Source organism: Pseudorca crassidens, chromosome 12 (genome assembly GCF_039906515.1).
Source record: "Pseudorca crassidens isolate mPseCra1 chromosome 12, mPseCra1.hap1, whole genome shotgun sequence".
NCBI classification, from domain to species: Eukaryota; Metazoa; Chordata; class Mammalia; order Artiodactyla; family Delphinidae; genus Pseudorca; species Pseudorca crassidens.
The window spans coordinates 86,865,348-86,891,397 of record NC_090307.1 but is presented as its reverse complement, the minus strand read 5'-3'; the positions used below and the strand labels follow the sequence as shown (position 1 = coordinate 86,891,397).

Below are 26,050 nucleotides of genomic sequence, written 5' to 3'. Positions count from 1 at the left end.
GTCCAGCAGTTAGCCATGACAGGCGCTGCTGGCCAATCCTGGCGCATTTCTTCTCAGCTGAGATCTGGCTTCAGAGTCCTTCTGAATGGGACACTCTGCCTATCTCCAGTTTATCAGAGCTGCCACCCGAGGGGAAACCTCTTTACCATCCCGGGACAGAACCACTTTTCCGGACTTTACTCTGCATTTAAAATGTGGTCATAAATGAACTCCAGTAAACTCAGCGCTGCCCCTTTTCTATAATCCATGAGAAAAGGGTTCAAGAAAGCTTCTCACTGTACTCGGTTTCAAAAAATACAAAAATGAACATTATGATGACAGGAGTGTTAAGAGGCTGAACTGAACAGTACATTCAAAAGTACATACAGCTGCTGGCGACGAGCTTTGGATGTGCAGGTCCCGGCCCCCTGTGCAGTGAGGCCACGTCCCCTGAGGCCCAGCGGCTCTGCCGCAGCAGGACCCGTGGCCTGGGGGCTCGTCCGCATCCCTGAGTGACACTCCCCAGGCGTGGACATCACCCACGCCTTCAAACACCCACACACCACACACTTAATTAACATTAAAAAAATTTCAAACCACTCAAAGCCCGTGAAATTAAGAGATCCTATTAAAACGTGAAACCCACTCATTCTCCAAAGGGAACTGGAACTCTATCTGCTGGGGAGCACCGGTGGCTGGGTGTGACACACGGTTCCCCCAGGAGCTGCCCAGATTCTGTCCGTGACACACAGAGAGCGGGAGCGGTCGGCCCGGGGTCCTGAGAATCTGCCGTGAGATGCTGTAAAGTCACCCTGGGACGGGCGCCGTGACAGGTAACGTGCCACAGCAGACAGATGGGCCCTGAAGGGTGGCAGCCAGAGCCGGGAGACGAAAACAAAGGGAAGGAAGAGATCTGGGCCTTAAGAGAGGGAAATGGAACCACAGTACAAGGCTGCAGGCTGGTCACTGCCCTGGGGTGAGCCGTCACCAAGATGCCTGCGGGCCCTGGATGGAGACCAGGCGTCGGCCATGCCGGTGCACGCACAGGAGACCCCATCTCCTCCCTGCGAGTGTGCAAAGACATACACTCTCCAGACTGCCACACACACAACCCAAACCCTCCCTTTCGGCCCCTGAAGGTCAGGATCCCCCTGTGGCGGGTGGAAGACTCAGGGATCCACCAGATGAAACCGCAGAGCAGAGAATCGTTCTTCCCCAGGCCTACAGACTTGGTGCAAACTCCTTTTCTAAGAGCCGTAGGTTTCTAAGTCATTTCTTTTTTTTTTTTTTTTTTTAATTCATTTATTTATTTTTGGCTGCGTTGGGTCTTCGTTGCTGCCCCCAGGCTTTCTCTAGTTGCGGCGAGCGGGCTTCTCATTGCGGTGGCTTCTCTCGTCGCAGAGCACAGGCTCTAGAGCACAGGCTTCAGTAGTTGTGGCGCACGGGCTTCGCTGCTCCGCGGCATGTGGGATCCTCCCGGACCAGGGCTGGAACCCGTGTCCCGTGCATTGGCAGGCGGATTGCTAACCACTGCGCCACCAGGGAAGTCCCTCTAAGTAACTTCTTGAACGCACAGAAGTGACAGTACAGACATGTGTGGCTCAGGGACGTGCCAGCTGGCCTGGTTCAAAAGTCCTGCAGCTCGGGGACGTCCCGGTACAAATCCAGGGTCTCGGGGTTCGAGAAGGCTTTGTGGTGCTCCACGGTTTTCCCAGCGATGATCTGCTTCACGGCCATTTCCACTTTCTTGCCGTTGAGGGTGTACTGCCAGGGGAGGGGAGGAAGCAGACAGGAAGAGCGTTTAGACCCGAAGGGGAAAGAAGTCCCTCAGCTCTGATATCTGGGCACGTCCAAGCCGAAACGACCATCGTGACCTGGGGTGACCAGAGCGAGCGACTCTCGGTGGGTGACCGTGAGCGAGTTCCTTAACCTGGGTTTGTCCCCTGGAACATCACCTGGGGACCAGAGCATCACCCCGAGGCTGTGGGCAAGCTGATGAGTGAAGGCACACACAGCTCTCGGACGTGCCTCGCTGTTACGCTGCCTCTTTCTTACTTACATTTACCTTCTTACACTGTTTATTATATTAGAAAGACTAGCTTATTTCAGGAGTGGGCTGGCTTCCTGTGACTGTCCCTGACCACCGGAAAGTGAGCTACGTCCAAGAGCCTCGCCAAACTTCCAGCAAATCTTCCCCCAGAACCGTCATCTGAATGAGATGGGGCACTGCTTTTCCCATAGTCGGACTCTGTCCAAATGCTCAGAGGCCCCTCTAAAATTCATAGCACGCGTTTCATCTTTAACCCCAATGGTCATTTGGCGGCTGTGCTGGCGTGTTTAGGGACCAGGAAAATTCTGGAACAAACAGAGAGCCCTTTAATAAGCCGCCGGTGCCCTGATCTCTCCTCACACTGGCATTTTTTTTTTTTTTTATCCTGAGATGTAATTAAAATTCATTCATTGAAAACCTCGGTCTACGTGTGAACTAATTAAGGATCTGAGCACCGGCTTCTGAAGGACCACCTGTCACTGGGGTGTTGTCAGCCCCTCTTGCCCTGAAATGCAAACGTCTCACGTGCTTTCTGTGCTTTAAAGCCCCAAGAACAGCCTGCATCAGCTGACAAAACAAACAAGACATCGTTTTAGAAGAAATCCTTCCCCTGGGCTTCCCTGGTGGCGCAGTGGTTGAGAGTCCGCCTGCCGATGCAGGGGACACAGGTTCGTGCCCCAGTCCGGGAAGATCCCACATGCCGCGGAGCGACTGGGCCCATGAGCCATGGCTGCTAGGCCTGCGCGCCCGGAGCCTGTGCTCCGCAACGGGAGAGGCCACAGCAGTGAGAGGCCCGCGTACCGCAAAAAAAAAAAAAAGAAAAAAAGAAATCCTTCTCCTGCTTCTTGGTGAGAAGGGCTGGGGTGGGGCAGAAGGTCCTTGGACTCCTGCTTGGCCCCCTCCCTACCCCCCTACCCAGGAGATAAGGCACAGCCTCCCGTCAGGATGGGCCAGCACATCAGCTGTGACCAGTGACAAAGACCTGCTGAGATCAGGGCAGTCATGGCCTCCGGGCCCTCCAGCCTGGCAGGGCCTCAGATGCCCGTTTGTGTTCCCCTTGGTGTGACCAGACGCCCGGCCGTGACCTTGGCCATGTCCAGCCCCGAGCCCCTGTGGCTGGGCCAGACCCCCCACCCCCCAGCCTGGTGGCACAGGGCGAAGGCAAGAGGAATGGCACCCCAGCGACTCTTTAAAAAGTTAAAATTAATTTTTGCATTAATAATTTGAGCACACGCTAAAACCACACAGAGGAAAAGCCAGTTGGACGTGCCGGGCGGGGCCTGCTTACCCTCTGAAGACTGGTATTTAGCAGAAGTTGCTTTACATGCAATTTAGGAAGAGTTAAAAAAAAAAAAAAGAAAAAAAAGAGAGAGGGAGATGGCCGAAAACAGGATGGGGTTGCCAGGCAACGGGGACCAACTATATATAAAGCCTGAGCAAGCATCTAGATGAGAGCTCCGGAAGCATGCGGGCTCGTGGGGGGCCGTACCGGGATGCCCTGGGTCTCCAGGACGAGGCTGGGCACGTGCCGGGCGGACAGGCCCAGGCGGATGGCGCTGCAGATCCTCTTCACCAGGTCGGGCCGGAAGGTGTGGCCGGAAGCCATCTTCAGGAAGAGGATCACCCTCTCCTGCCCGTCCTTGTTGTACTGGGGGACACACAGGCTGTCCAGGACCTCCTTGAAGGCCTCCACTGCAGAGACAGGGCCAGGGCCTCACTCTCACACCATCCCACCTTGATGGGGACTGCCGTGGCTCCCCTGCCCCCCCTGGCAGGTGCCCCGGGGAACAGGCAGAAGGACACCTATCACCAGCAGAGTCAGAGAGCCGTAGCTCGCGCTGGAAGGGCTGACGTCTTACAAGGAGCCGGGCACCCGCCTTACTTACTCAATTACAAATTTAAAAATAAGAAAAGGAATCAAGTGCCGCAAGGGTACTCCAGTGGTGGGAGGAAGAAAGGCTGGAATCACATGGATCGAGATTCCACCCTGATTACACAACCCTGACATGACTTTGGGACTCTGCCATCCGCATGAGGCCGCCTCCCCGGGAGGCTGATTTCGTGGCCCCGGTGGGACATTTTAAGGCTCACGGGTGACTCTACTGTGCACCCATAAGGCCCACTGTCTTTATTTGGCGTCCTGGATGGTGGTGCTGTGTGACTGCCAGCAATCACACAACCTCTCTGTGTGTCTTTCTCCACCCATAAAGAGTAGACACAGTTGACCAACCTGATGGAGCTCACCATGAGGATGAGATGTAACGGAATGGGGATGGGCCACGGGACCTTAAGGATCCTGTCCTGAGGTTTTTTGAGCTACAAGCAGTGTGGACAAGGATGTTCTAGAAAGAAGGACACCCTCATACATGTCTATTCTCACGCCCGGAGGCAAAGGGGCAAGAGTTATGCCAAAAGGTGGCATCTTTGGAAAGCAGGTCCCCGCTGAGACACTCCTTGCGCCGCTCCTGGATGACTTGAGAATAATGCCGGGACAGAGGAGAACGCTCACCGATGTTATAGATTTCCGAGCTGCCGAATCGCACTCCATTGGGGTTGAGTGTGCTGTCGCTGGAGAGAGAGACGAGGTCGTGGACACGTGGCGGCTCCAGAGTGAGGCCCATCGCAGGGGCCCCAGGGACAGTCACCCCGTTTCCACGACCACATGCCGTCAGCACCGGCGCCTCCCCAGCTCCTAGTCCCAACCACCCCCTTTCTCCCTCTAAACTCAAAGCTAGCTATCAAGGGGGTCCCCTCTGTGTGGGGACATCGGCCACCTCCCTGCCCCTCCCCCCGCACAGGTGCCCCCTCCCAGGTGCGGGCACCCCTCCCCCCTTCACTCCAGGAAGGGCGGTAGCGACGGCAGACAAGACGTGGGGCGCACGTCGGCCGCAGGCCTCCCACCCCAAAGCCCCCCAACCCACCACTGCAGGGCACAGAAATGTGGGTCAGGCCCAGACCCACCCCTGGGAAGCTGACACAGGAAGAACCCAGGAAAGGCCCCAAATGGGGCAGCCAACCCACCCCGCAGGCCGAGCAGATGGAAGGGTCCAGGACACGGGAAGCGCCCCCCTCTCCCTGCCCGGATGCCTCGGGAAGCGGGGCCCCAGGGAAGAGAAGCCAAGTCCGCGGCCCTCACCTTCGGCCCAGCATGATGACGCCCCTGGTCTTGGGGTTGATTCTGCAGTAGTCGCCGTGCACCCAGACACCTGCCGGGGGCGGGGGGGGGGGGGCAGAGGGACTCGGTCACCCCAAGGGGACAGGATCCTGACCGGCTGCCTGGACAGACGCCCTCGGAAGGCATGACACCAACGTAACTCTCGTCAACAGACACATCCGAGGCCCAGAAGCAGGTGTGATGTGGGGCTGGGGGCGGAAGTGAACCAGACAGCTCCCACCCCCAAGGGCACACCTTCTAGTGGGGTCCGCCCTACACCCAGGTCTGAGATGCGGCAGCGCGCAAGAAACACCCCTCCCGCAGGTACCAACGAGGGTTGCGGGAATTCACGGGGCCTGAGAGCAACCCCAGCAGTGAGGATGTGAAGGGGGGGACTGGGGAGAGCAATGGAGCTTTGAGGGGGGCCTCTGAATGGAGGGTGGGAAAGTACAAGCCCCACCTTGGGAAGAGAGGGTGGTCTGGGGCGGCTGAGGGAGCAGGTCCGGAGGGGTTGGGGCCCACCTTGTAACAGAATAAGCAGAAGGAGCATGACCAGGCGGGAGGCGACTGCAACAGTCCCAGTAACCCAAGCCTGAACTAGGGCACCAGCCACGGGGACAGAGGCTTAACGAGCAGCTAAAACCCGGGGCACGTGGAGGGCGGAGACAGAGGGAAGAATCAGGTGACAATGACACCGCGCGCCCTGAGCCACCCCGACGTGGCCCGCAGCGTGCAGCTGGGCCCTTGGGCTGGTGTCGTTCATGGGGAGGCCCCCGTCCTGGATGCCCCAAAGCAACAGATCCACGGGATCAGGCCCCAGCTTTGGACACATCCTCCACCCGTCACGGAGCAGCAGAGAGGAGCCACGCCTCACAGGGGAACTGCCTGGAGGCCTCCTCCCTCGGCGGGTCCCACAAATAGAGGAGGCGTCCCGGGGGAGGGAGCGGTCAAGAGCACAGCTCTGCCGGCTCTGCGCAACTCGGAACTCATTTGCCTGGCCTCCTGGAATAAGCCCCAGAGCCCCTGCGATCCAGCCAGGGGAGAATGGCAGACCAAGCCCGCGCAGGGTCCTCACGGACGCCATCTCTTCCTTCTGAGTTCTTGACACACGTCCCAACTGTGAGTGCTAATAACCCAGTCAGCCCGTGACTCTGAGCTGCTACCCCTCCAATGACAACATACTCTGTTGAGGCCCTCATCCCAACACGTGGCTACAAGCCACGACCAAGGCTTCTCCGGAGATGAAGCCCAGGTCCCCCGCCTGCAGGGATCGTGCAGTGCGTGGGAGGCCACGGACGAGAAGGAAAGGCCTCATGAGCTCATTTATTCTGAGCAAAGAGGACGGGAGGCCTCGAGGGCCTTCTTCCCTCCTCCCCAAGCTAAAAAATAAAACCTTTTCTTCTTTTTCCCCACTAGGTATTTTATTCTTTTTGGTGCAGCTCTAAAGGAATTGTTTTCTTGCTTTCTCTTTCCGATAGTTCATTATTAGCGTACAGGAAAACAACACATTTCTGTGTCTTAATCTTGTGTCCTACAACTTTACTAAATTCACTTATTAGTTCTAATAGCTTTTTGGTGGAGACTTTAGGGTTTTCTACATATAGCATCATGTCATCTGCAAACAGTGACAGTTTCACTTCTTCCCTTCCGATATGGACGCATTTTCTTTCTTTTTCTTGTCTGATTGCTGTGGCTGAAACCTCTCTTTCTAATTGGATATTTAAAGGGTTCCCCTACACAAACGGGTGGAAAAGTCATTCCTAGGCTTGCAAATGACATGCCAAAGTTTTGCAGAAGCACATCTGTATGGCTACACAGAAAACCAGGCTTATACACGGTGGTCCCAGGAGACAGCAAGCTGCAGACAGAGCAGCAGGGCCTGTCCCACCCACCTCCCGGGAATCCTTGTTCATTTTGGAACTTGGGTGCCAAGATCCACACACAGTCCGGCTCATATGGAGTCAGACCTCCCATGAGTCTGATCCTTACTGAAGCCCTGGAAATGCAAAGAAAAAGGAAGATGCAAATCTCCCGGAAGAAGTTTTCATTTGTGAAAATGAAATGACATGCTTCAACCTCTTGCAAAACCAAAGCTGAGGGGATGAATCCACAAGTGGCTGGAGGCTCTGGTGCCCGGTTGCCACGTCAGAGAAATTAAGGGTTTCCTTCTAGGTTTCCATGCCCCTGGGCCTGCAGTTCAAACTCTCCTGTTTTCATGGCAGGTGATTTTGCTTCACTCTGATTTTCCTCGTGCTCTCCCATTTCCGTGATGGGACCCGTGAACAAATACACCAGGATGAATGGGCAAACCCAGCCTTTCTCCTGCTTTGAATTCCTGGAGGTCTACTGCCTGAAATCTTTTTAGAGTGAGCATGTACACCTGTACATTAAAAAAAAAAAGATGGCCCAGCCTTCCATGTACATAAATGTAAATATAAATAAACAACACATTGCACATACACGCTTCTCTTATTCAAGGACCTGTGACCACTGGACCTGTTTAGCTAACGAGGGCCAATGGAAGCTCTGCCTGCTCCATCTCATCAAGCTCAAAATCTTGATGGCTCATGGGCAGGCCTGGTCTCCTATTTGGAATTTACCATCTTCAGTCACCTATACCCATCATACTTCCATTTTTGCCTTGGCTACCAGGAAACTCAGAGCTGAAATCATTGCTTTGAAGAATCAGAATGATCTAAATCTTTCTAAAGTCTGCTTTTAATTTCCTTTTAAATTTTTATTAGGTTTTTAAAGATAATTAAAAGTCACAAAGAAAATCAAAATGGCTCGTATTATTCACACACATACATTTCCTTTTAAAAACTCACACAGAAGGCGTACAATGCCCTCGGTTCCGCACTCCTTTTTTTTTTTTTTTGCGGTACGCGGGCCTCTCACTGCTGTGGCCTCTCCCGCTGCGGAGCACAGGCTCCGGATGCGCAGGCTCAGCGGCCATGGCTCACGGGCCCAGCCGCTCCGCGGCATGTGGGATCTTCCCAGACCGGGGCACGAACCCGTGTCCCCTGCGTCGGCAGGTGGGCTCTCAACCACTGCGCCACCAGGGAAGCCCCCGCACTCCTTTTTGACACTTAATAAATTCTTGGACACTTCTCCATATCGGCACCTTGTCAGTTTACATTTTCACCCGGCCTAATTTTTCAGGGTAGTGATGTCTGTAAGTCGGATGCCTGTTGCAGAAAGGAAGACCTTGCTTCTTTGTTGTTTTCTTTTATCATCGAGCCATGTCCTATACAGTCCAAGAATCTCTCAGTGCTGGGCCTGGAGAAGTGGTCTAAGTTCAGCCTGTGTCCACCCTGACCATGACCAACAGCTTCAGATCCCATTATCTTACCTGCCCTTATTTCTCCGTATTTATTCGTACGTCACGCCTACTTCCAGAAAGTATTTGAGGAAGCTACCTATAAAGCCAACTATATGATGGGATTATTGAAAGGATCAGAAACTCTGCACTGGGGTGAGAGGACTGCTACAACAAGGCAATGATGGCAGCTCTGAGCTTCCTGGCAGCCAAGGCAAAAATGGACAATATAACAGGTCACCAAGTATTTGTTTCCTCCAAGAAGGAATATCAGAGCTTTGGAAATAAAGACTTTTTCTGAAATTAATCCTGAGAGACATTTATCATGAGAACCCTTGCATATATAACAAAAAGTGACAGAAAAGAGTTTTCAAAGAGCAGTGCTGCAGAAGATGAAGAGATGTCATTTCTTAGATGGATCTTCAAGCTGAGGTTCTAATCCCGTCCTAGGACAGGAGCCCCGACTCCTCTTCAAGGTCATTTGAGGAACTTCTCTCTCTCTCTAGTCTGCTTTAGTCTGTCTGAACAGCTACACACTGGCAGGACCCAAGGTGGGGCTTAAATGCAGAGGCATCCAATGGAGGCCAGGCCACATGGCGGGGAGGGATGCTCCCACTACCCTCAAATGCGACGTGCTATGCCAGGTACAATGCCTTTTATGTGGGACATTACACGGGAACACGCAAGGCCGAGTAGAGAAACGGGACGGACCCGTGGCACCTTCTACCCCCAATGGTCACCTGCCGCTTTCTGATTCACCACTTGTGATTTATGCAAAACAGAATTACCTTTCTAGAGGTTGAAGAGAGCAAGTACTTAGGTGTAAATAACTCTGGAGCAGAAGGCTCGCTACATTATGAGTTACATAGCTGCGATCACTCGAGGTTGCTTATGAAATAAGATAAGGAGGCAGGAATCAGAGCTTTAAATAAAGAGACTTTCCAGCTCTGGGGCAAGACACCACTCCGAAGCTGAACGGAGGGTGGCAGCCTGAGTGAGTGACGGCCTGGAATTAATCATCCCGCTGCAAAAGCTCTCTTCTCCCATCACCTCCACGAGGACTGGTTGATGGGATGTGAGACAGAGGAGACCCCAGCCAGACACCTCTCGCACACGCATCTCTCCCCGAACAGGCAGACGAGCCTGGGTAAGCGAGCAGGCCTCCAGCCCTACGCAGCCAAACCAGCGGGTCGTGCCGGCGGCCAGGAGCAGGGCTCCGGGCCAAGGGGCTCCGGGCACAGAGGGTGGTTAAGAGTAATCTAAACCCAGATTAGGGTTTCGTAAGATGGCTTCAAGCTGACGGTGACCAGATACTGATCAAAAATTCATCATTGCCCCCCTGGCGGAATGAGCTGCGAGCAGCCTCACCGGGCTTTGCGGGGGGCCGGCAGGGGGCAGGCGCCTACAGAATTAGACACCGAAGGCCCAGCCCGGGCGGGAATCTGGGCAGCTCCACCTGCATCCCGACCCACCTGGGAATTTGGAGAAATACGCCTTCCGGTACTTGCTGCCGTTCTCGTCGTTCCAAAAGTGCGTGGGCTGACAGGGGAGCGGCTTGGTACACACCAGTTCACCGCTCTCCCCCCAGACTGCCTTTCCTGGCCAGGGAGAAAAGAGAGCTAAACTGAGCACACGCCACAGCCAAACACCCCGGCTCTCTTTCTCTCCTTCTCTCCTTTTTTAAGCTATGAGCTATCACAGAGTATTTCAGACACATCCAAAGCCATGCAGCCGGCCCCGCCCATATGCCCATCAGCCCGGCATCACCGAAAGCCACGCTACTGCTCCCCACCACGCTCCCCCCGCTCTCGCTCAACTTCAATCCTGTACCGTTCCCTTATGTGGATTAATAATTTTACCACACCTACATACACCTGAACAACATGTCATTTTGCGTGTTTCTAAACACCGCACAAACGGTATCGTGCTGCCCCTCGGGTCCTGCATCTCACTCTGGGTCCTCGCCAGGGTCAGGGCACGAGGCTGTTGAGGCAGTGGGGTGGCCTCAGCAGCGTCCCCAAAGTTTGCATGCCTGCCTGGCGTTCCAAGCACGTGGCCCGCCGTCTGTGCTGCAGGCCAACACCTACTCCCCTCAGCCGGACGGGCTGCAGGAGGCCGGGGAGCCCGGCGGGTGTTCAGCCAGGCTCGGGGGCTGTCAGTCTGCGAGCAGTGGCAGGGGCCGGCCCCTCAGACGGGGCCGTTTTGGAGAACTGGCCCCAAGCAAAGTTACTCATCCAAGCGTACCCAAGTTACCACTCACACCTCGTCACAGAGAGAGAAAGGGTTTGGAGCCATCACCTTCCTCGTTCCACACCTCCACGGCCATGCCCAGGTTCCGGGCCTGAATTTCCCCTTTGTACACAGGAATTGAAGGATTCTGGCCCACGAAGCAAGACATGATGTCGGTGCCACCTGCAAACAAAAGGAGATTCAAGATTCGAAGACCGGGACTTCCCTGGCGGTCCAGTGGTTAGGGCTCCAGGCTTTCACTGCCGAGGGCCTGGGTTCGATCCCTGGTTGGGGAAGTAGGATCCCACAAGCCACACGGCACGGCCAAAAAAAAAAAAAAAAATTTCAGAAGACTGAGACAAACTGTCCATGTTTTTTATTAATGAACAATAAAGGAGAAAGACCCCAGAGGACAAATATATACTACTCTTTCTCCAGATAAATATAGAAAAATTCCCAGAGAGCTGAGCTTCTCTTCAGGGAGGGAGCGGGGAGGTGACTTAGAAACTGGACTGAACCTCCCGTGTCCGGGTGATTTATCGTTCTGACCAGGGCTACGTGCTGAAGGAGACACCAAATAAATGACCTCTTGTGGTCGCACGGAAATCCTAGACTCAGGTTCACGGAAGTGGAAGCTTCGCCCCATCAGGCCTGTCTGCAGGAACTGCCGCGGCAGGCGGGTCACGTGCAGAGTCTCTTTGCTGTGGTTTATGTTCACTTAATCATCGGAGAAGCAGAAACCCTGTGGTCCCTGGAGTGCGAGTCTCCCGCACGAGAGCACGTGCTGGATGCGAAACACTCCGCTTCAGGGAGGGGCTCGAAAAAGAGTCGGACCCCAGGTGTCATCGAGAGGGAGTGGCATTAACGCCTGAACCTGGGCCCAGCCAGTGACAACTGCCCCCTCGCACGTGCCCGCGGTGCGGGATGCTCTGTGGGCAGAGGGACACGCACGGAGCCCACCGGGGCGCACAGGGGTTGGAGACGGCAGCCCAGGGAGGAAAGGGGGGGAGGCTGTGGGCAGAGGGCATACACGGAGCCCCGACTTGGTCCCTTCCTAGACTCGGCGATCCGGACACTGGTGTCCGTGCTCCCCTTTACACCTGTTTGTACACCTGAAAAGACAGCCTTGTGATTTAAGAAGTGTCTTCTCCCTGATCACGCTCTGTGTATACGAACGGGGTGGGGCAGGGTGATTGAAACCCACATAAAATGTTTCAATGCTTCAACAACTGGCAGGATTAATTCCGGGCAGAATCGAAGCGTGCTGACCTGCCTCCCTCCTCCAGACACCTCGAGGTACCGGCTGGCACGTCCCATGAAGACGGGAGAATCGCGTTCACGGCCGTGACCAGCAAGCTCGGGACAGTCTCGCGCCCCAACGAAGCACAGCGCTGGGAGCAGAAGTGCTGCTTCCGCTGCTTCCGGATTGGAGCTGGGGCGCTTGGGACAGCGGCAGGAGGACAGGCCAAGAGCCTAACAGACGTGGCTGCCCCGAGATGGGCTGGGCCGGCCCAGCAGACAGCTCCACGCCTATCCGACAGCAGCACCCCTGCCCACCAGGCGGGCTCCGGGGAGGACCAAAGGATGCGCTGGGCGGGCGGGAAGCTCGGCTGTGAGGCGGCAGGACCGGGTTTGAATCCCACTCTGTACCCAGCTAGTGGGTGGCCTCAGGCCAGTCACTTGGCACGTGCGAACCTTGTTTTCTCTTTTGTAAAGAAAACAGAATCTACCAGGATGAGTTGTTTAGGATCTAAGGTTACGATCAGGGTGCGGAGTGTATGTACGCTCTCCACCCCCGGCAAAGGTTCAGCAATGGCTAACTCAGTGTTTATAGCCTCTCCCTAGAACATAACTACCGAGAATAAGGAACATCGACCGTGCAAACGTGCATGCCCTGCTGACTGTTCACGCAGATAAATTCAAGCCGGTGGACTCGCTGGGTCACAGGGGAAGCACGCTTAACGGCCAAGCCTGGTCCCCGAGTCCTCTGGCTCTTCCAGAACCTTCTCCACGGCACAGGCACACGGCGGGGGCCGTACCTGAGATGGAGCCCAGGAGGACGCTGCTCTTGATGCACCTGTAGACATAGTCGTAGCTCTGGGCGCTCAGGGGGGAGCCGGTGGACAGGATCGTGTGCAGCGTCTGCAGACTGTGAGTTTCCACTAGAGCCAGAATCACTGAGAGATTAGAGCCAAACCCGACACCCTCTGCCTGGCTTGCAGGAACCAGGTAACAGAGTGGGTCTGACTTGCGCGGCTGGCGAGACAGGGAACGGACACCCTGGGAGGCACACTTACCTGGCTTCGCGTCTTTCTCTTCCAGCACTGACAGCCACTTCGCACCTGTTCCAAGGACGGTGATGCTGGAGTTAAGACGACACCGGAAGCTCGTCAAGGCTCTTGCATATCCCAGGCGCCGAGGCTTTCTCAATTAGTGACCATTTCGGGCGGGGTTGCAAAACCCAAGACACGCCATTTTTCCGGGTTGAATTAACGCTTAATATGCAGTTGAAAGCCAGTTACAACGCCTGCGCTACTCCGAGGCCAGCACTGACGCGCCTGCAGAGCACCCGGGCTCCCTTGCCCTTTGGCTCTACTTAAAACAACTGTCTGCACACAGACCCACCATCTTCCCAGCTGCAGGACGTTTTCTCTCAGGGGGACCAAAGGAGGACACAGAATCAAGACCCCTCAAGTTCTGAGCGCTCGCGATCGTTTTCCAGGGAGTGGAGAGGCCGTGGGAGCTTCTGTTAGGACAGGTGCCAGGCCTGGGATTCCTGACCCATCTCCCGTTCTTAAATAAGCTCACATTTTTATGAAACTTAGAAAACCACTCTTCTTCTCTTTTTGAACATTTAGAATCTAGTCCTTTATCCCCAAGTTTGCATTGAGAACAACACGTTATGCTGAGTATAAGTCATTGTGTTTTCAAGGGGAGAGCGTTACTTCATGTTCTGTTTCCTTCCTAGAAAGCTCTACCTTCCTAACTAATGGCTGTTTTCTCCTGGGGGCTGAAGGAGGCCATAAAATCCAGGTCCCTCCTGCCCCTCTGGGCGGCAAAACCCATCCCTTCGCACCTGGCTGGCGAGATTCATTCCAGGGAGACAGCCCTGTGCTATCTGGTGCTTGACAGAGCTCAGAGGCACAGACACACAGAACCAGGGCCGGCTGGGCTGGGAGGGGCAGAATCCACGGCTCAAAACTACTGTCCTTCATGCCTCCAGTCCCTTTCTCTTCTTCACTTCACCGGGACACCCTGCAACCACTAAGACCGCGGACACTTCCTGGGTCGCTGTGTCCTTGGTGAAGGCTGTTTTGGGAGCTGGGAGGTCGTGGGGACCAGGAAACGTACACAGTCCCCACCCCCTCCTCACTTACTCCATAAACTCAGGGAGTCTGATTAGCTGATTCCAGACCCTCTGAGAATGAAGGCGTCACCCGTATTTCAACAGGAGACCAGGGGCCCATCACATGCTGACGGACAGCAGTGACGGCCCCAGCCACAGGTAGAGATCTCCAGCCACCAGCCACACAGCGCAGCACGCGGATTTCTGCTCAGCCCCCATCCGCCCCCTCTCCCCAAGTCGCAGGTGTCTGTCTGCAAACCGCGCCCTCGGCGATGTGTAAAGACTGCCACGGCGTCCCCGGGGCTGGGCCCCAGGCCTGCTGTGTGAAGGAACGGCCAGGCCTCCCCGTCTGTCTCCAGGCTTGGGTAAGGCAGTTTAAAAATCACAGAGCTCATGCAGCGCAGGCGCCCGTGCCTGTGTGCTCGGCGCTGTGTCTTTTTCGCGAGTGCTGCTGGGAAGCACCCCACGAGGAACGGGGCGGCTCCCCGGCTCACCCCAGCCCGGAGCCCTGCAAGGAGCCCCCTGCAGACGCAGCTCCTCCACGGCTCCGCCAGCCTGAGCCCCGGTCTCCCCAGTCTGCCCTCGACCCCGCAGTTCGCGGGGGGATCGTGTAGCGCCCCCAAGTTCAACGCCCCAACGGGGTGCCACGTCACGCGGAAGACACCCGCCCCGAGGCACAGCCCCGAAATCCCTGGGGGACCCTGCCCTCCCCCCTCATCCAGCTCCACCGCCCGAATCGACTGCCCACATGCAGCCACGAGGGCCTCCTCCCAGCCTCCGCACGACCCCCATCTCGGTCCCCTTGGGGCCTCGGCACCCGCCGCTGCCCTGGCCTGCAACACGCGTCCCGCAGTCCTAAACGTGAACTGCCTGCCCAGTTGCAAACCCGGACAAAGACCCCAGAGTTCTGCCCTGACCCCAACCAGAATGTTCCCCGGCCCAGACCTGGAGAGCCCAGCAACACACCCCAAACGAAGAGGACAATCCCTCCTTCAACCTTGTTCACGTCTGCAAAATAACTGCTCAGTTATGAAACGTGTTAGTAAGCCTGTGCGCTGACACGATGACAATCAACGAGGATTTCGTCCCTAAGCGCATCAACGTTATTTTAAACATGAGAGGCCCTTAAGTCGCACTGCGAGGCCCCTGCCCGCCCTGCCAGCGCTGAAGCGTCGCTCCTCCTGCCACAAACCCGCAGGATTCTAGGTGAAAGCACGTTTGATTTGGTGTTACTTCAGCGTCAGGAGGTGGCAGAGCTGGAATGAAGGCATCTCGCCCCGTCTGACCTGCCCCCTCTCCTGTCACCCGCGTGGACGGCTGGAGCGCCGTGCTGCCCTTCGGGCACCCCTCACAGGCCAACGAGTGGCACCTGCCTCGCTGACCTCAGCAGATGAGCCCCCCCAGCCGGGTGAAGGGCCAGGCCAGAGGGGCCCTGAGGACGGCCAAGGCCACGGCTCAGCTGGCGTCCGGGGCACAGGCCAAACCAGGATGTAAGGCGGAGGCCCAGCACGTGCGTTCTACGCAGACCCAAACCACAGTGCTGCGAACGCACTCCCACATGCACACAATCACATGCATGCACACACACACTCATCCACAGGCATGGGTGTTCTCACACCCACGTGTGCACATACTCTCACACACCCACTTTCCTGTGCACATAAGTGTATGTGCACCTGCACATACACATGTGTGCACACGCACACCTGCACACATTCACAGACATGCGTGCTCACACTCGTGCACCTGTGCACATGCACATACACACTCACACGTTCGCACTCAGGTGCATACACACTCACACGTGTGCACGTACACACGCTCACACGTGTGTACGTTACACACTCACACGTGTGCACGTACACACACGCAAAGCTGGGTCTGCCTGGGCCTTCCATCCTTCAACTTCATTAGCTCTAAGCACCGGGGATGTACCTTTCTCTCTCCATCCCTCCTCCCGTGGCACAGGCATACACGTCCAGAGTGTCTCCTCCTGAGTGTGGCTTACAGGTATTCAGGGCAGAGATCTTCCCAGGGATTTGATTAACCTTTCACTGGCAACAAGCTCATTAGGAAATAAATTTCCTCGCTAATACTGTGAGCCAAATGTCAGGATTTAAATATCACCCAGGCCAACGTTATACTTCAAATATTAATGCCCAAGGATTTAAGAACATTAGCGGTTCCTCCTGTTTCCCCAATGTAAATGGCCTCAAAGGTAACGTAATTAGAACATTGCAGAGCGTGGCTAACTTCTGGGCCACGGGAGCCCTGCCAGCTTCCGTGTTCTCGTTCTTGGGAACACGATCATTAGGCCAACGGCGACCAGCAGCCGCAGTGGCGAGAATGCGTCAGCCGCCTATGATTAATTCATCAGCAAAGAAAGGGCCGACGGAACAGGGTCTTGGACGGTTCCTGGCGATGGCGATGAGGGGCTGGGGGAGAAGAGGGGCCACTCCACCCTTCCCCCGATGCTGCCCCTTAGCTGGCCGCTGCCTCTGCCATCAGGATGCCCGCTTGCCGTCCTGTTCACAGGACTGCGGGGAGGCCCTTCTGCAGTACGGGCAGCAGGTCATCTGGAAGCACCCTGCTGAGTCTTGGGAGACCCTCGAGGCGCTGGCCAGCCCTGAGGGCTCGCAGAAAGGCGGGTGGGAAGGCCAAACGCTGGGAACGCCCCAGAGACAGACCTGCCCTCCCCTGGATGGGCATCTCCACACCGTCCCCCGAACAGGTATGTACGTTCAGCCTGGGTCATTCTCTATCACCCTTGCGGCCACGGGCCCCGCGTGAAACAAAGCTCTCATCAGCCCTCAGTCTGCCTCTCTTCTGGGTCGCAGCTCTGCAAGTTCTTAGAATCCAGAGTTACCAAAAAAAGACCACGTTCCCTCTCCCGGTGCCCGAGGTTTCAGAGCTCACCCCTGGGCCCTGAGGGGTGGGGCAGCCCCCTCCGCACTACATGGGTCTCCATGGTCAGTCCCTGTCAGGGGCGCCCACCCCTTCCCACCCTCCTTGACAGCTTCACCTACTCCTGGCACCTCCAACCCTCACACAGCCACCCCCACCAAGAGGGGGACATCAAGGGTGGCAAAGCATTCCAGAGACGGCACCCAGATCCTCAGAGCGGCCACCCTGTGTCTGAGTGTCCCGGGTACCTACCCGATCCTGTCGACCAGGTCCCAGAGCACATTGGGGGTGGGCACCAGCGGGGAGCCGTCGTATAGGACCACGGCCGCCCCCGTGGCGAGAGCAGACACCATCCAGTTCCACATCATCCAGCCGACCTGGAGCAGACAGAAGGGAACACGTGTCAACCCAGTGCCGGGCCAGCTCCCCTCGGCCCCGTCACGCAGCCTCTCACATCCCCAGAAAACCACCCGATGCTGAGCCAAAGTAGCCAAGAACTGCCCGGCCCAAACGCACAACACTCTGCCCCAGCAATTCCCGTCAACGGTTTACGGTAAGGGACTTCCCTGGTGGCGCAGAGGCTAAGAATCCACCTGCCAGTGCAGGGGACACGGGTTCAATCTCTGGTCTGGGGAGACCCCACGTGCTGCGGAGCAACTGAGCCCGTGTGCCACAACTACTGAGCCCGCGTGCCACAACTACTGAGCCCGTGTGCCACAACTACTGAGCCCGCATGCCACAACTACTGAAGCCCGCGCGCCTAGAGCCCCTGCTTCGCAACAAGAGAAGCTACCATAATGAGAAGCCCACGCGTCGCAGCAAAGAGTAGCCCCCGCTCGCAGCAACTAGAGAAAGCCCGCGCGCAGCAACAAAGACCCAATGAAGCCAAAATAAAAATAAAAATTAAAAGAGTTTATGGCAGGGATCAACGCACACGTGTGCACTAAGACATGTCGGAGAACGTTTCCTGCAGCCTCACTGGTGACAAGGGACCGAAGGCAACAGAGATGCCCGTTGCGTGGTCACGTGGTGCACACGTGCAGGGAACCCTGGGCGCTGCAGCAGGCAACCCGGGTCGGACGTGGGAAACAGCACCTGGCACCCAGCAAGCACTCAGGAGTCAGCCACTGCGCAGCCATCCAAAAGAACGAGGCCTGGCTCTGTGCAGAACCGTCTCGAAGACAGACCGTAAAGGGGCAGGGCCAGCCCGGCAGAGGGTGTGCAGCGCCCCATTCGTATACAGAACCCCCAGCCCCACCCCTGGGCTTGCAAAGGAGCCCGAGGGGCAGGGCAGTGAGCAGGGCGGACGTGGCTGCCTCTGGGCCCTGGAAGACGCCAACCTCTCACCAAGTTCCCATGTGCTGCATGAAATGCTTACCACGTGTAAGTAGAGCATTTTTTTTTTAATTAAAAAAATTTTCACAGCCAAAGAGTGTGCTCATAGCCCCACTGACAATGGCACTCCCATCCACGCTGGGAGAATTTGTAGGAGATTCCGGCCTAAAGCAATATAGCGACAGAACAAGGAAGCAGGAATCTCTGTCCAGAGGGCAAAACAACCCAATTCCAGCCCGTAAGCAACGAGGGCAGGCGGATGCCCATCCATGAGCCTGGAGCAGATGCGGCCCAGTGTCCCAGGTCACCCGGTGTCCCCAGGTCAGAATCCCGCCACCGGGGACCAGGCGGCCACGTGAGGTGGCACCCAAGTGGCAATTAAGAATCCCCAGACAGGTCACAACAGTGTGAGTGACGCGGGCAGAAGCACGATGACCAACCTGTGCTCCCCCTTTGGCACCATGGAAACGGCAAAGGGAACCAGGGGGTCACACGAGAACCTCCATTTAGTTGAGTTGCCTTTTTTTTTTCTTAAGGGTTTTAACATCCTAAGTTGAGTTTCTTCTAATAAGGAATCTTTTTTGCTTTTCTTTTTTTTTTGGCCTCACAGCACGGCTTGTGGGATCTTAGTTCCCCAACGAGGGATTGAACCCGGGCCCTCGGCAGTGAAGCTGTGGAGTCCTAACCACTGGACCGCCGGGGAGTTCCCAAGGAATTACTGTAATAGGCAGCACTGCATCCCGGCCACCTCACTGTCCAGCTGTTAAAGTAAGTCAGCAAGCGACAGCACAGGCCTGGCTGGGGCCGGCTGGGGGCACCCAAGGCTGCTGCTGGCACCCGGCATCCTCCACCGAAAAATGCAACAGCCCCGTCCTTCGTGGGCAGGATGCTTCCCAGAAAAGTGAACTGCTTTCGAGAGAACTGCTCTGGATCCTTGAGTCCTTCCATTGTCCCCTCACCGTGTCCCAGGGAGGCAGCTGAGTTGGAGGTCAGCGTAGCTGTGGCTGCCCCGGGGGTGGGGTTCTGCAATTCAAAACGCTGCTCCATTAACGCCCCAGGGCTGGGCTTCCTGTCTGAAAGGGCCGGAGCCTGGCAGAGCCTGGCGGGGACCCAGCACCACTCACTGTTCACGATGGGGGAGGGGGATAGAAGGAAAGCCTGCAGCTGAAAGAAACCCAAATCATTTGGCCCACAGCCCTGGATTTACGGCTGGGCACACAGGGAGACCTGCGCCTGGTCGCACGTCAGTGCTCCCTCCTGTGTCTGCAACGGGTCCTGGGGCCCTGGCACCAGGGAAGCAGCAGGGCCTGGGCCTCGACCTCCCAGGTTAGGAAGATGCCTCAGCGTTCTGCTTCCTTGAGAACTCAGACCGGAAATGGGAGCCAAATCACTCTGGAGCCCCTGGACATTTGCGGTCTTGGAAAAAGCTGATTTTGAGTTTTCTTCCCTTGGGACAAACAGCACTTCCTTCGGCTTGTTAACCGTTCACCTTCCAGGGTTCAGCAGCGTCGGGAACAGCTCCAGCACCTTGAGCTCAAGCTCTGGTTCGATGACGCCCGCTCCACACTAACCCACGGGAAGGGCTGGAAGCAGGGCCACCTCCGTCCTGGGCGCAGGACCGCGGGCCTCCCGCGGGCGCTGCAGTACAGCGGCGGCTCTCAGCTGCACGCGCAGCCACCCGCAGGCCCCGCCTGGTCTCACGCCTGGATCCCCAGCCATGGAAGTAACTGCTCGAGCCACCCTGCATGCCCTTTCTCTGGCTGCTGTAAACAACGGCCACAAACCCAGTGGCCTAAATGTACTGTCTGAGAGTCCTGAAGGTCGGGTGTCCAAACTCAGGTGTCAGCGGGGCTGGGAGTTCCTTCTGGAGGCTCCAGGGGAGGGTCTTTCTTTGCCTTTTCCAGCTTCAAGGGGCCCCCGCGCTCCTTGGCTCATGGACCCACCGCGCTCTGGCCTCTGCTCTGTCGTCCGCCCCCTCTGGCTCCACCGCTCCTGCCTCCCTCTTGTAAGGACCCTGGTGATCACCCTGGGCCCCGGATAACGCAGGACACTCTCCCGGTCTCCGGAGCCGCAGCCGAATCACATCTGCAGAGCCCCTTTGCCGCATCAGGTGACACGCACGGGCTCCAGGAGTGAGGACATGGGAACCTTTGGGGCCGTTATTCTGCCTCTCAGCACGCCACCCCACGGCCTTCCAGTAAATTCCTTTTCCACCTCAACTGGTCAGAGTCCCTTTACTATTGCACACGACTAAGAACCGACCGTCCTCATGGCATCTCTGGTAAGTTCCTGTCCCCCAGGTTGAGCCACAGATTTCCGTCACGTGACACTCATCCCCACCTCCACAGGCTCAAGAGACTGAAGTAACAGTCTCCTCGGTCTCTCTAGATTTCCCCAGGGCTCCAGGGCTCCCAGCGGCAACCGAGGTCAACACAGGGGGACGGGCCAGGCTGGTGCTCGACCTTGGTGCCGAGATTCAAGTGGGCAGCCGCCGGGAGGGAGAGAAAGAGAGCAAGAGCGAAGGATCCCGCAGGAGGGGCTGCTCGCACGCGGCCCGGGGTCTGGCGCACGCAGCCCAGGGTCTGGCGCACGCGGCCCAGGGTCTCGCACACGCGGCCCAGGGTCTGGTGCACGCGGCCTGGGGTCTGGCGCACGCGGCCCGGGGTCTGGCGCACGCTGCCTGCGGCTCGAGCTGCGCTTCTGGCTCCTGACATGTGCAAAGGTGCAGAGGCAAAAAGAAGAGTAAAGATAAAGTCCTCCCTACCTGAATGAACCAAAGCCCGTCCTGGGAGGGGCGCGGAGGAGGGGGAGGGCACCCGTCTCAGCACAGCACCCGCACTCACCGTGGTGTAATACAGGATGATGTCACTGCTGGTCATGTTGCCGTGAAGAATGTGCTCCTTCAGGTGCTGGATGAGGGTCCCCTGGGGAGAAGCGGGGGAATTCCGCGTGAACCAGGCTGCTTCCTCCGAGGGCACAGAGGCGCGCGCAGCCCAGACGCTCGGCCCTGGGGCAGGAGAGGTCAAGGAAGAGGCAGAGCTCTGAGCACCCTCACCATGACGAGCAATGCTCCCGTCCCTCTGCCACCTGACCCCTAAGACTCGCTGGGGACACGAGAAGAAACCCTGACCCGACCCTGCCGGCCTGCAGGCTCTGGGCGCCAGGTGATCAGAAGCACTGGGGACCCACCAACCTCAGGCAGAGAGAAGCGAAGATCACGGAGCGGAGAGTCACGAAGATGAAGGTAAAAGGCTGGGTGCAGGGACACCTGCCCGCCCCAGACCAGGGCACTACAGGCCAGCCTTGCTCCCTCGTGGTGGATGGGGAAGACTGGATGCCTGGGCAGGACTGTCCCCGGGGTGCACAGCCGCTGCTGGGTCTGCAGCTCCGAGAGCCTCGGATCGGAGCTCAGGGACTCCTTGGCCGAGGGGTAGCTCAAGACCCTGCTTTCGGCTCCAACGCCCAGGCAGACCCCTCTCCCAACCCCGACATGTGATCTGTTACTTTTCATTTTAATGTTCACTGGGCAGTATATTCGCTTGGACCGAATCTCAAAAGCATACACCATGACAAGCCCCCGTCCCCTCCTGCAACCAGTAACGTATGTTTCCCGCGTACATTTCCAGGTATGCTGCTTGCCTATCTGCGTGTATTTATTTATGCTGGTTTTTTATCTGGACGCACTGTCCTGCAGTTGGCTTTTTCCATTTATCAACACAGGGAGTTTCCCTCATGGTTTTCGTACAGCTGTATAGTATTCCACTGCCCAGACCCCACTTGTTCCAGATGACTCTGTGTCACCTGTGGCTCACAGGGAGGACAGGAAGCTTCCCAGCCCCAAGCACAATGCAGAGAGCAGAGCAAGGGGACCCTGAACCAGCTGCTTCATCTCTCGGTTTTCCCATCCTTTCAATGGATCTCATACAAGATGCTAAGGCTAGATCAGGGACGCGGCCCCTCCGAAGCCCCTGAAAAGGCCAACCACTGCGCTCAGTCTGGCCACAGACGGGAGCCGCCAGCTGACGGCAACGGTGGCCCTGGTTGTTTAGGGACTATCGGGACCCACGTATTAAAACCAGCCTTGATGACCCTCATTGTACCCAAGGGAAATAAAAAACAAGCCAGGGCTTCCCTGGTGGCGCAGTGGTGAGAGTCCGCCTGCCGATGCAGGGAACACGGGTTCGTGCCCCGGTCCGGGAAGATCCCACGTGCCGCGGAGCGGCTGGGCCCGTGAGCCATGGCCGCTGAGCCTGCGCGTCCGGAGCCTGTGCTCCGCAATGGGAGAGGCCACGATGGTGAGAGGCCCGCGTCCCACAAAAAAAAAAAAAAAAACACAAGCCAGTAGGAGGAGATGATCCCTTTCAAAGCTCAACAGAAACAATCCTACCCAGCAAATTCCCTGACTCCAGAGCCAGCGCCCCTATTCCCGAGTCTGTCCCAGACGGCACCCCGTCACCAGGCCCGCAGCGGGGACGCCTGCCCTGGGGATGGACCACGTGGGGCTCGGAGAGACAGCGGTAGAAAGGCTGCTGGGAGGGAGAGCCCGTTCTGAGGGCTCCCCGAGGCCACCCTGGGTCTGCACGCGGGAGCCAAGAGCCCGGTGGCTTCACCGTGCGTGCGCTGCAGGGTCAGGGACAGCATACCCGCGCCCACCCAGGACAGTCACAGGCTTCCTCAAAGTCCCTAAACACACACTGCTCTCACTCAGAGGAGGCGGGCGACCACGTGGGGACAACAAACATTTCAGGAACCCTTTCCATGAACGCTGAGTGTTCACGTGGCAAATCCACAGAAAGGGCTGGGAGCTCCTGGATTATAGGAACCCGTGGCAGATCCCCCTCGACTTCCCTTTTCACTTAGATTGGCCTTTAAAGGGCATCTTCGCCCGTACGGTCTGCCTCTGTGAGCCCGGCCTATTCATAACCCGCCACGTGCTCACCGGCTCAGCAACCTCACTCTCTCGACGGCACAAAACCCTCCTTTGCTTCTCTCTGTGTGAACCTTAACGAGTCGCGTCAACAGCTGGGCCCTTAATTTCTAAATATTTATGGCAAGTCTGAATGCTTTCCCTGAGCGTCAGGAAGTATCAGCAGCGTGGTTTCTGAATCTCAAGCAAGAAGAGTAATTTAAAAGAAGGAAGACGGAAGCTGTTTTCTGGGCTCTTTTGTGGGCTTAGAAAGCACAAAACAGCAAACGGGGATCACAACGTCCCAACCCAACCCTGACCCTGCTGCCAGCCCCAGGGGCACTGTCGGCGGTCCCACCGCACTGTTTTCAAGTTTCCGCTCGAGATAACGCTTGAAAACAGGCAAGGTGCTTAGTCACTTCTCTGGAGATGCAAGAGCCCAGCGAAGCCAGAATTAATATAATTTTTCCTGACTTTTCCATATTCTGAATATACCAAGCACAATGATTTTATGAGCAAACTACATTTCATCTAATACATTTTTATGTTCCACTCCCAAAAAAGGGACATTCGCTAGGCAAAGAGCACTGAAAATAAAAGTACAGTCGGGCACGGCAGGTTTTCCTAAAATGTGCTGTTTTCCCACACACACACCCCGCAACGCCCTCGCCTGCCAGGTTTCTAAAAACACTCATCTCTGTGGCCGGATATCGGGCCTCCGACCAGGCACACCAGGGGTCCCCCTCCAGGCAAAACGCGATGCCAGCAGCTACACCTTAGGCTCTGAACACGCCCGACTCAGTATGATAAAACAGGCTGGTAAGCAACAAGCACTCGCTCCTACAAAGAGGCCACTCTTCCAGAAATCAAGGCTTTGGCCCCCGATGTCCCCTCCCTCCCACTCCGTGGTTCCTGAGAAGTCACCCACTGTCTGTGAACAGGCTCGTGTGTAGCTGGCGGTTATCATTCCTAACCTGCCATCGGATCTTCCCTGGATGCAAATCCAGGTGATGACAAAGTTGTGTTAACCTCTTTCCACGTTCTCATGAGAACACGGTGTAAAGAGCTGTATGAAGACGTTAGAGTGATTCAACGGCAGGGGCTCAAACAGCTTCTAGATGTTCTAGCAGAGAACAGCTGTAAAAGCTGCATGAGCTGGAATAAGAGAAATTCCGTATTTCATGTTCAAATACCGCCATCTGACCAAGCGATGGCTAGAAGGCTCTTAGACAACGTGAGGTTTCTCCACTCAGATAATCCTCAGGCCTCCTAGAGGGGAGGAGGTTAAAACGAGGCCGATAGGGTGGGCGCTCGTCCACCGCGATGGATGTCCTTACGAAGAGAGGAAAATTAGATCCCAAAGAGACGCCGGGAATGTGCGTGCAGAGAGGAAAGAGCGCGTGAGGACAGAGCGAGAAGGCAGCCCCCTGCGAGCCGACGACAGAGGCTCAGAGGGAACCAACCCTGCCCACACCCCGGTCTTGGACACCCAGCCTCCAGAGCCGCAAGGAAGTAAATCTTCGCTGTTTAAGACCCCCCTCAGCCCGTGCTATTTTGCTACGGCAGCCCGAGCTGACTCACACAGCACGGTAAGTCCTCCCTCGGTTAACCGCACTTTATAACATAACCCGGCGGCTTTCAAACTTTTTGACCCCAGCCCACGGTCAGACAGAAGTTTGGTGACGCTGCCTGGCACGTGCACCGTCCGTACCCACGCTTACATGACAGCTTTGAGAAAACACACCAACACCTCTTAGGACCCTTGATGAGCTGATCTCTTCTCTTCTCACCTAACCTGTTTCCTTCTGTTTAAAATGCCGGCAGATGGCCAAAAAACACATGAAAAGATGTTCACCATCACTAATTAGAGAAATGCAAATCAAAACTACAATGAGGTATCAGCTCACATGGTCAGAATGGCGATCACCACAATCTACAAACAACAAATGCTGGAGAGGGTGTGGAGAAAAGGGAGCCCTCTTGCACTGTTGGTGGGAATGTAAACTGATACAGCCACTATGGAGAACAATATGGACGTCCTTAAAAAACTATAAATAGAACTACCATATGACCCAGCAATCCCACTCCTGGGCATATACCCAGCGAAAACCATAATTCAAAAAGACACATGCACCCCAATGTTCACTGCAGCACTATTTACAATAGCCAGGTCATGGAAGCAGCCTAAGTGTCCATCAACAGAGGAAAGGATAAAGAAGATGTGGTACATGTATACCATGGAATATTACTAGGCCATAAAAAGGAATGAAATTAGGTCATTTGTAGAGACGTGGATGGACCTAGAGACTGTTATACAGAGTGAAGTGAGGCACAAAGAGAAAAACAAACATCGTATATTAACGCACAAATGTGGAATCTAGAAAAATGGTACAGATGATCTTGTTCGCAAAGCAGAAATAGAGACACAGACACAGAGAACAAACGTATGGACACCAAGGGGGAAAAGGGGGCGGGGGGGGGAGGAATTGGGAGATTGGAACTGACACACATACACTACTGATACTATGTATAAAATAGATAACTGATGAGAACCTACTGTAGAGCACAGGGAACTCTACTCAGTGCTCTGTGGGGACCTAAATGGGAAGGAAATCCAAAAGAGAGGGGATATATGTATAACTGATTTACTTTGCTGTACAGCAGAAACTAACACAACATTGTAAAGCAATTCTACTCCAAGAAAAATTAATTTAAAAATAAATAAATAAAATAAAATGCGGGCAGGGCCCATCTGTTGGACTCACAATACCCTAAGGGGTCATGACATATAGCATGACTGTCACCGGCTCGCCCGGCGCAGGCCTTGC

The 26,050-nt window shown here is 55.9% G+C and overlaps 1 protein-coding gene across 5 annotated transcripts in view; it reads right to left on the bottom strand.

The window, feature by feature from the left end:
- Positions 1-589: 589 nt before the first annotated feature.
- The window catches only part of AACS (acetoacetyl-CoA synthetase), a 44,779-nt gene continuing 19,318 nt past the window's right edge, over positions 590-26,050 (bottom strand). For 2 of the 5 annotated variants that reach the window (XM_067701188.1, XM_067701191.1), the window contains 10 exons: positions 21,160-21,240; positions 17,234-17,358; positions 13,029-13,093; positions 12,771-12,893; positions 10,801-10,914; positions 9,975-10,100; positions 5,166-5,235; positions 4,539-4,597; positions 3,519-3,721; positions 590-1,743 (listed from right to left, as the gene is read on the bottom strand). In XM_067701188.1, the coding sequence (XP_067557289.1) occupies positions 1,606-1,743; positions 3,519-3,721; positions 4,539-4,597; positions 5,166-5,235; positions 9,975-10,100; positions 10,801-10,914; positions 12,771-12,893; positions 13,029-13,093; positions 17,234-17,358; positions 21,160-21,240 (1,104 nt within the window). In that variant the 3' untranslated portion in view covers positions 590-1,605. The remainder of the gene's footprint in view (positions 1,744-3,518; positions 3,722-4,538; positions 4,598-5,165; positions 5,236-9,974; positions 10,101-10,800; positions 10,915-12,770; positions 12,894-13,028; positions 13,094-17,233; positions 17,359-21,159; positions 21,241-26,050) is intronic. The other 3 variants (XM_067701189.1, XM_067701190.1, XM_067701192.1) reach the window with 3 other exon arrangements.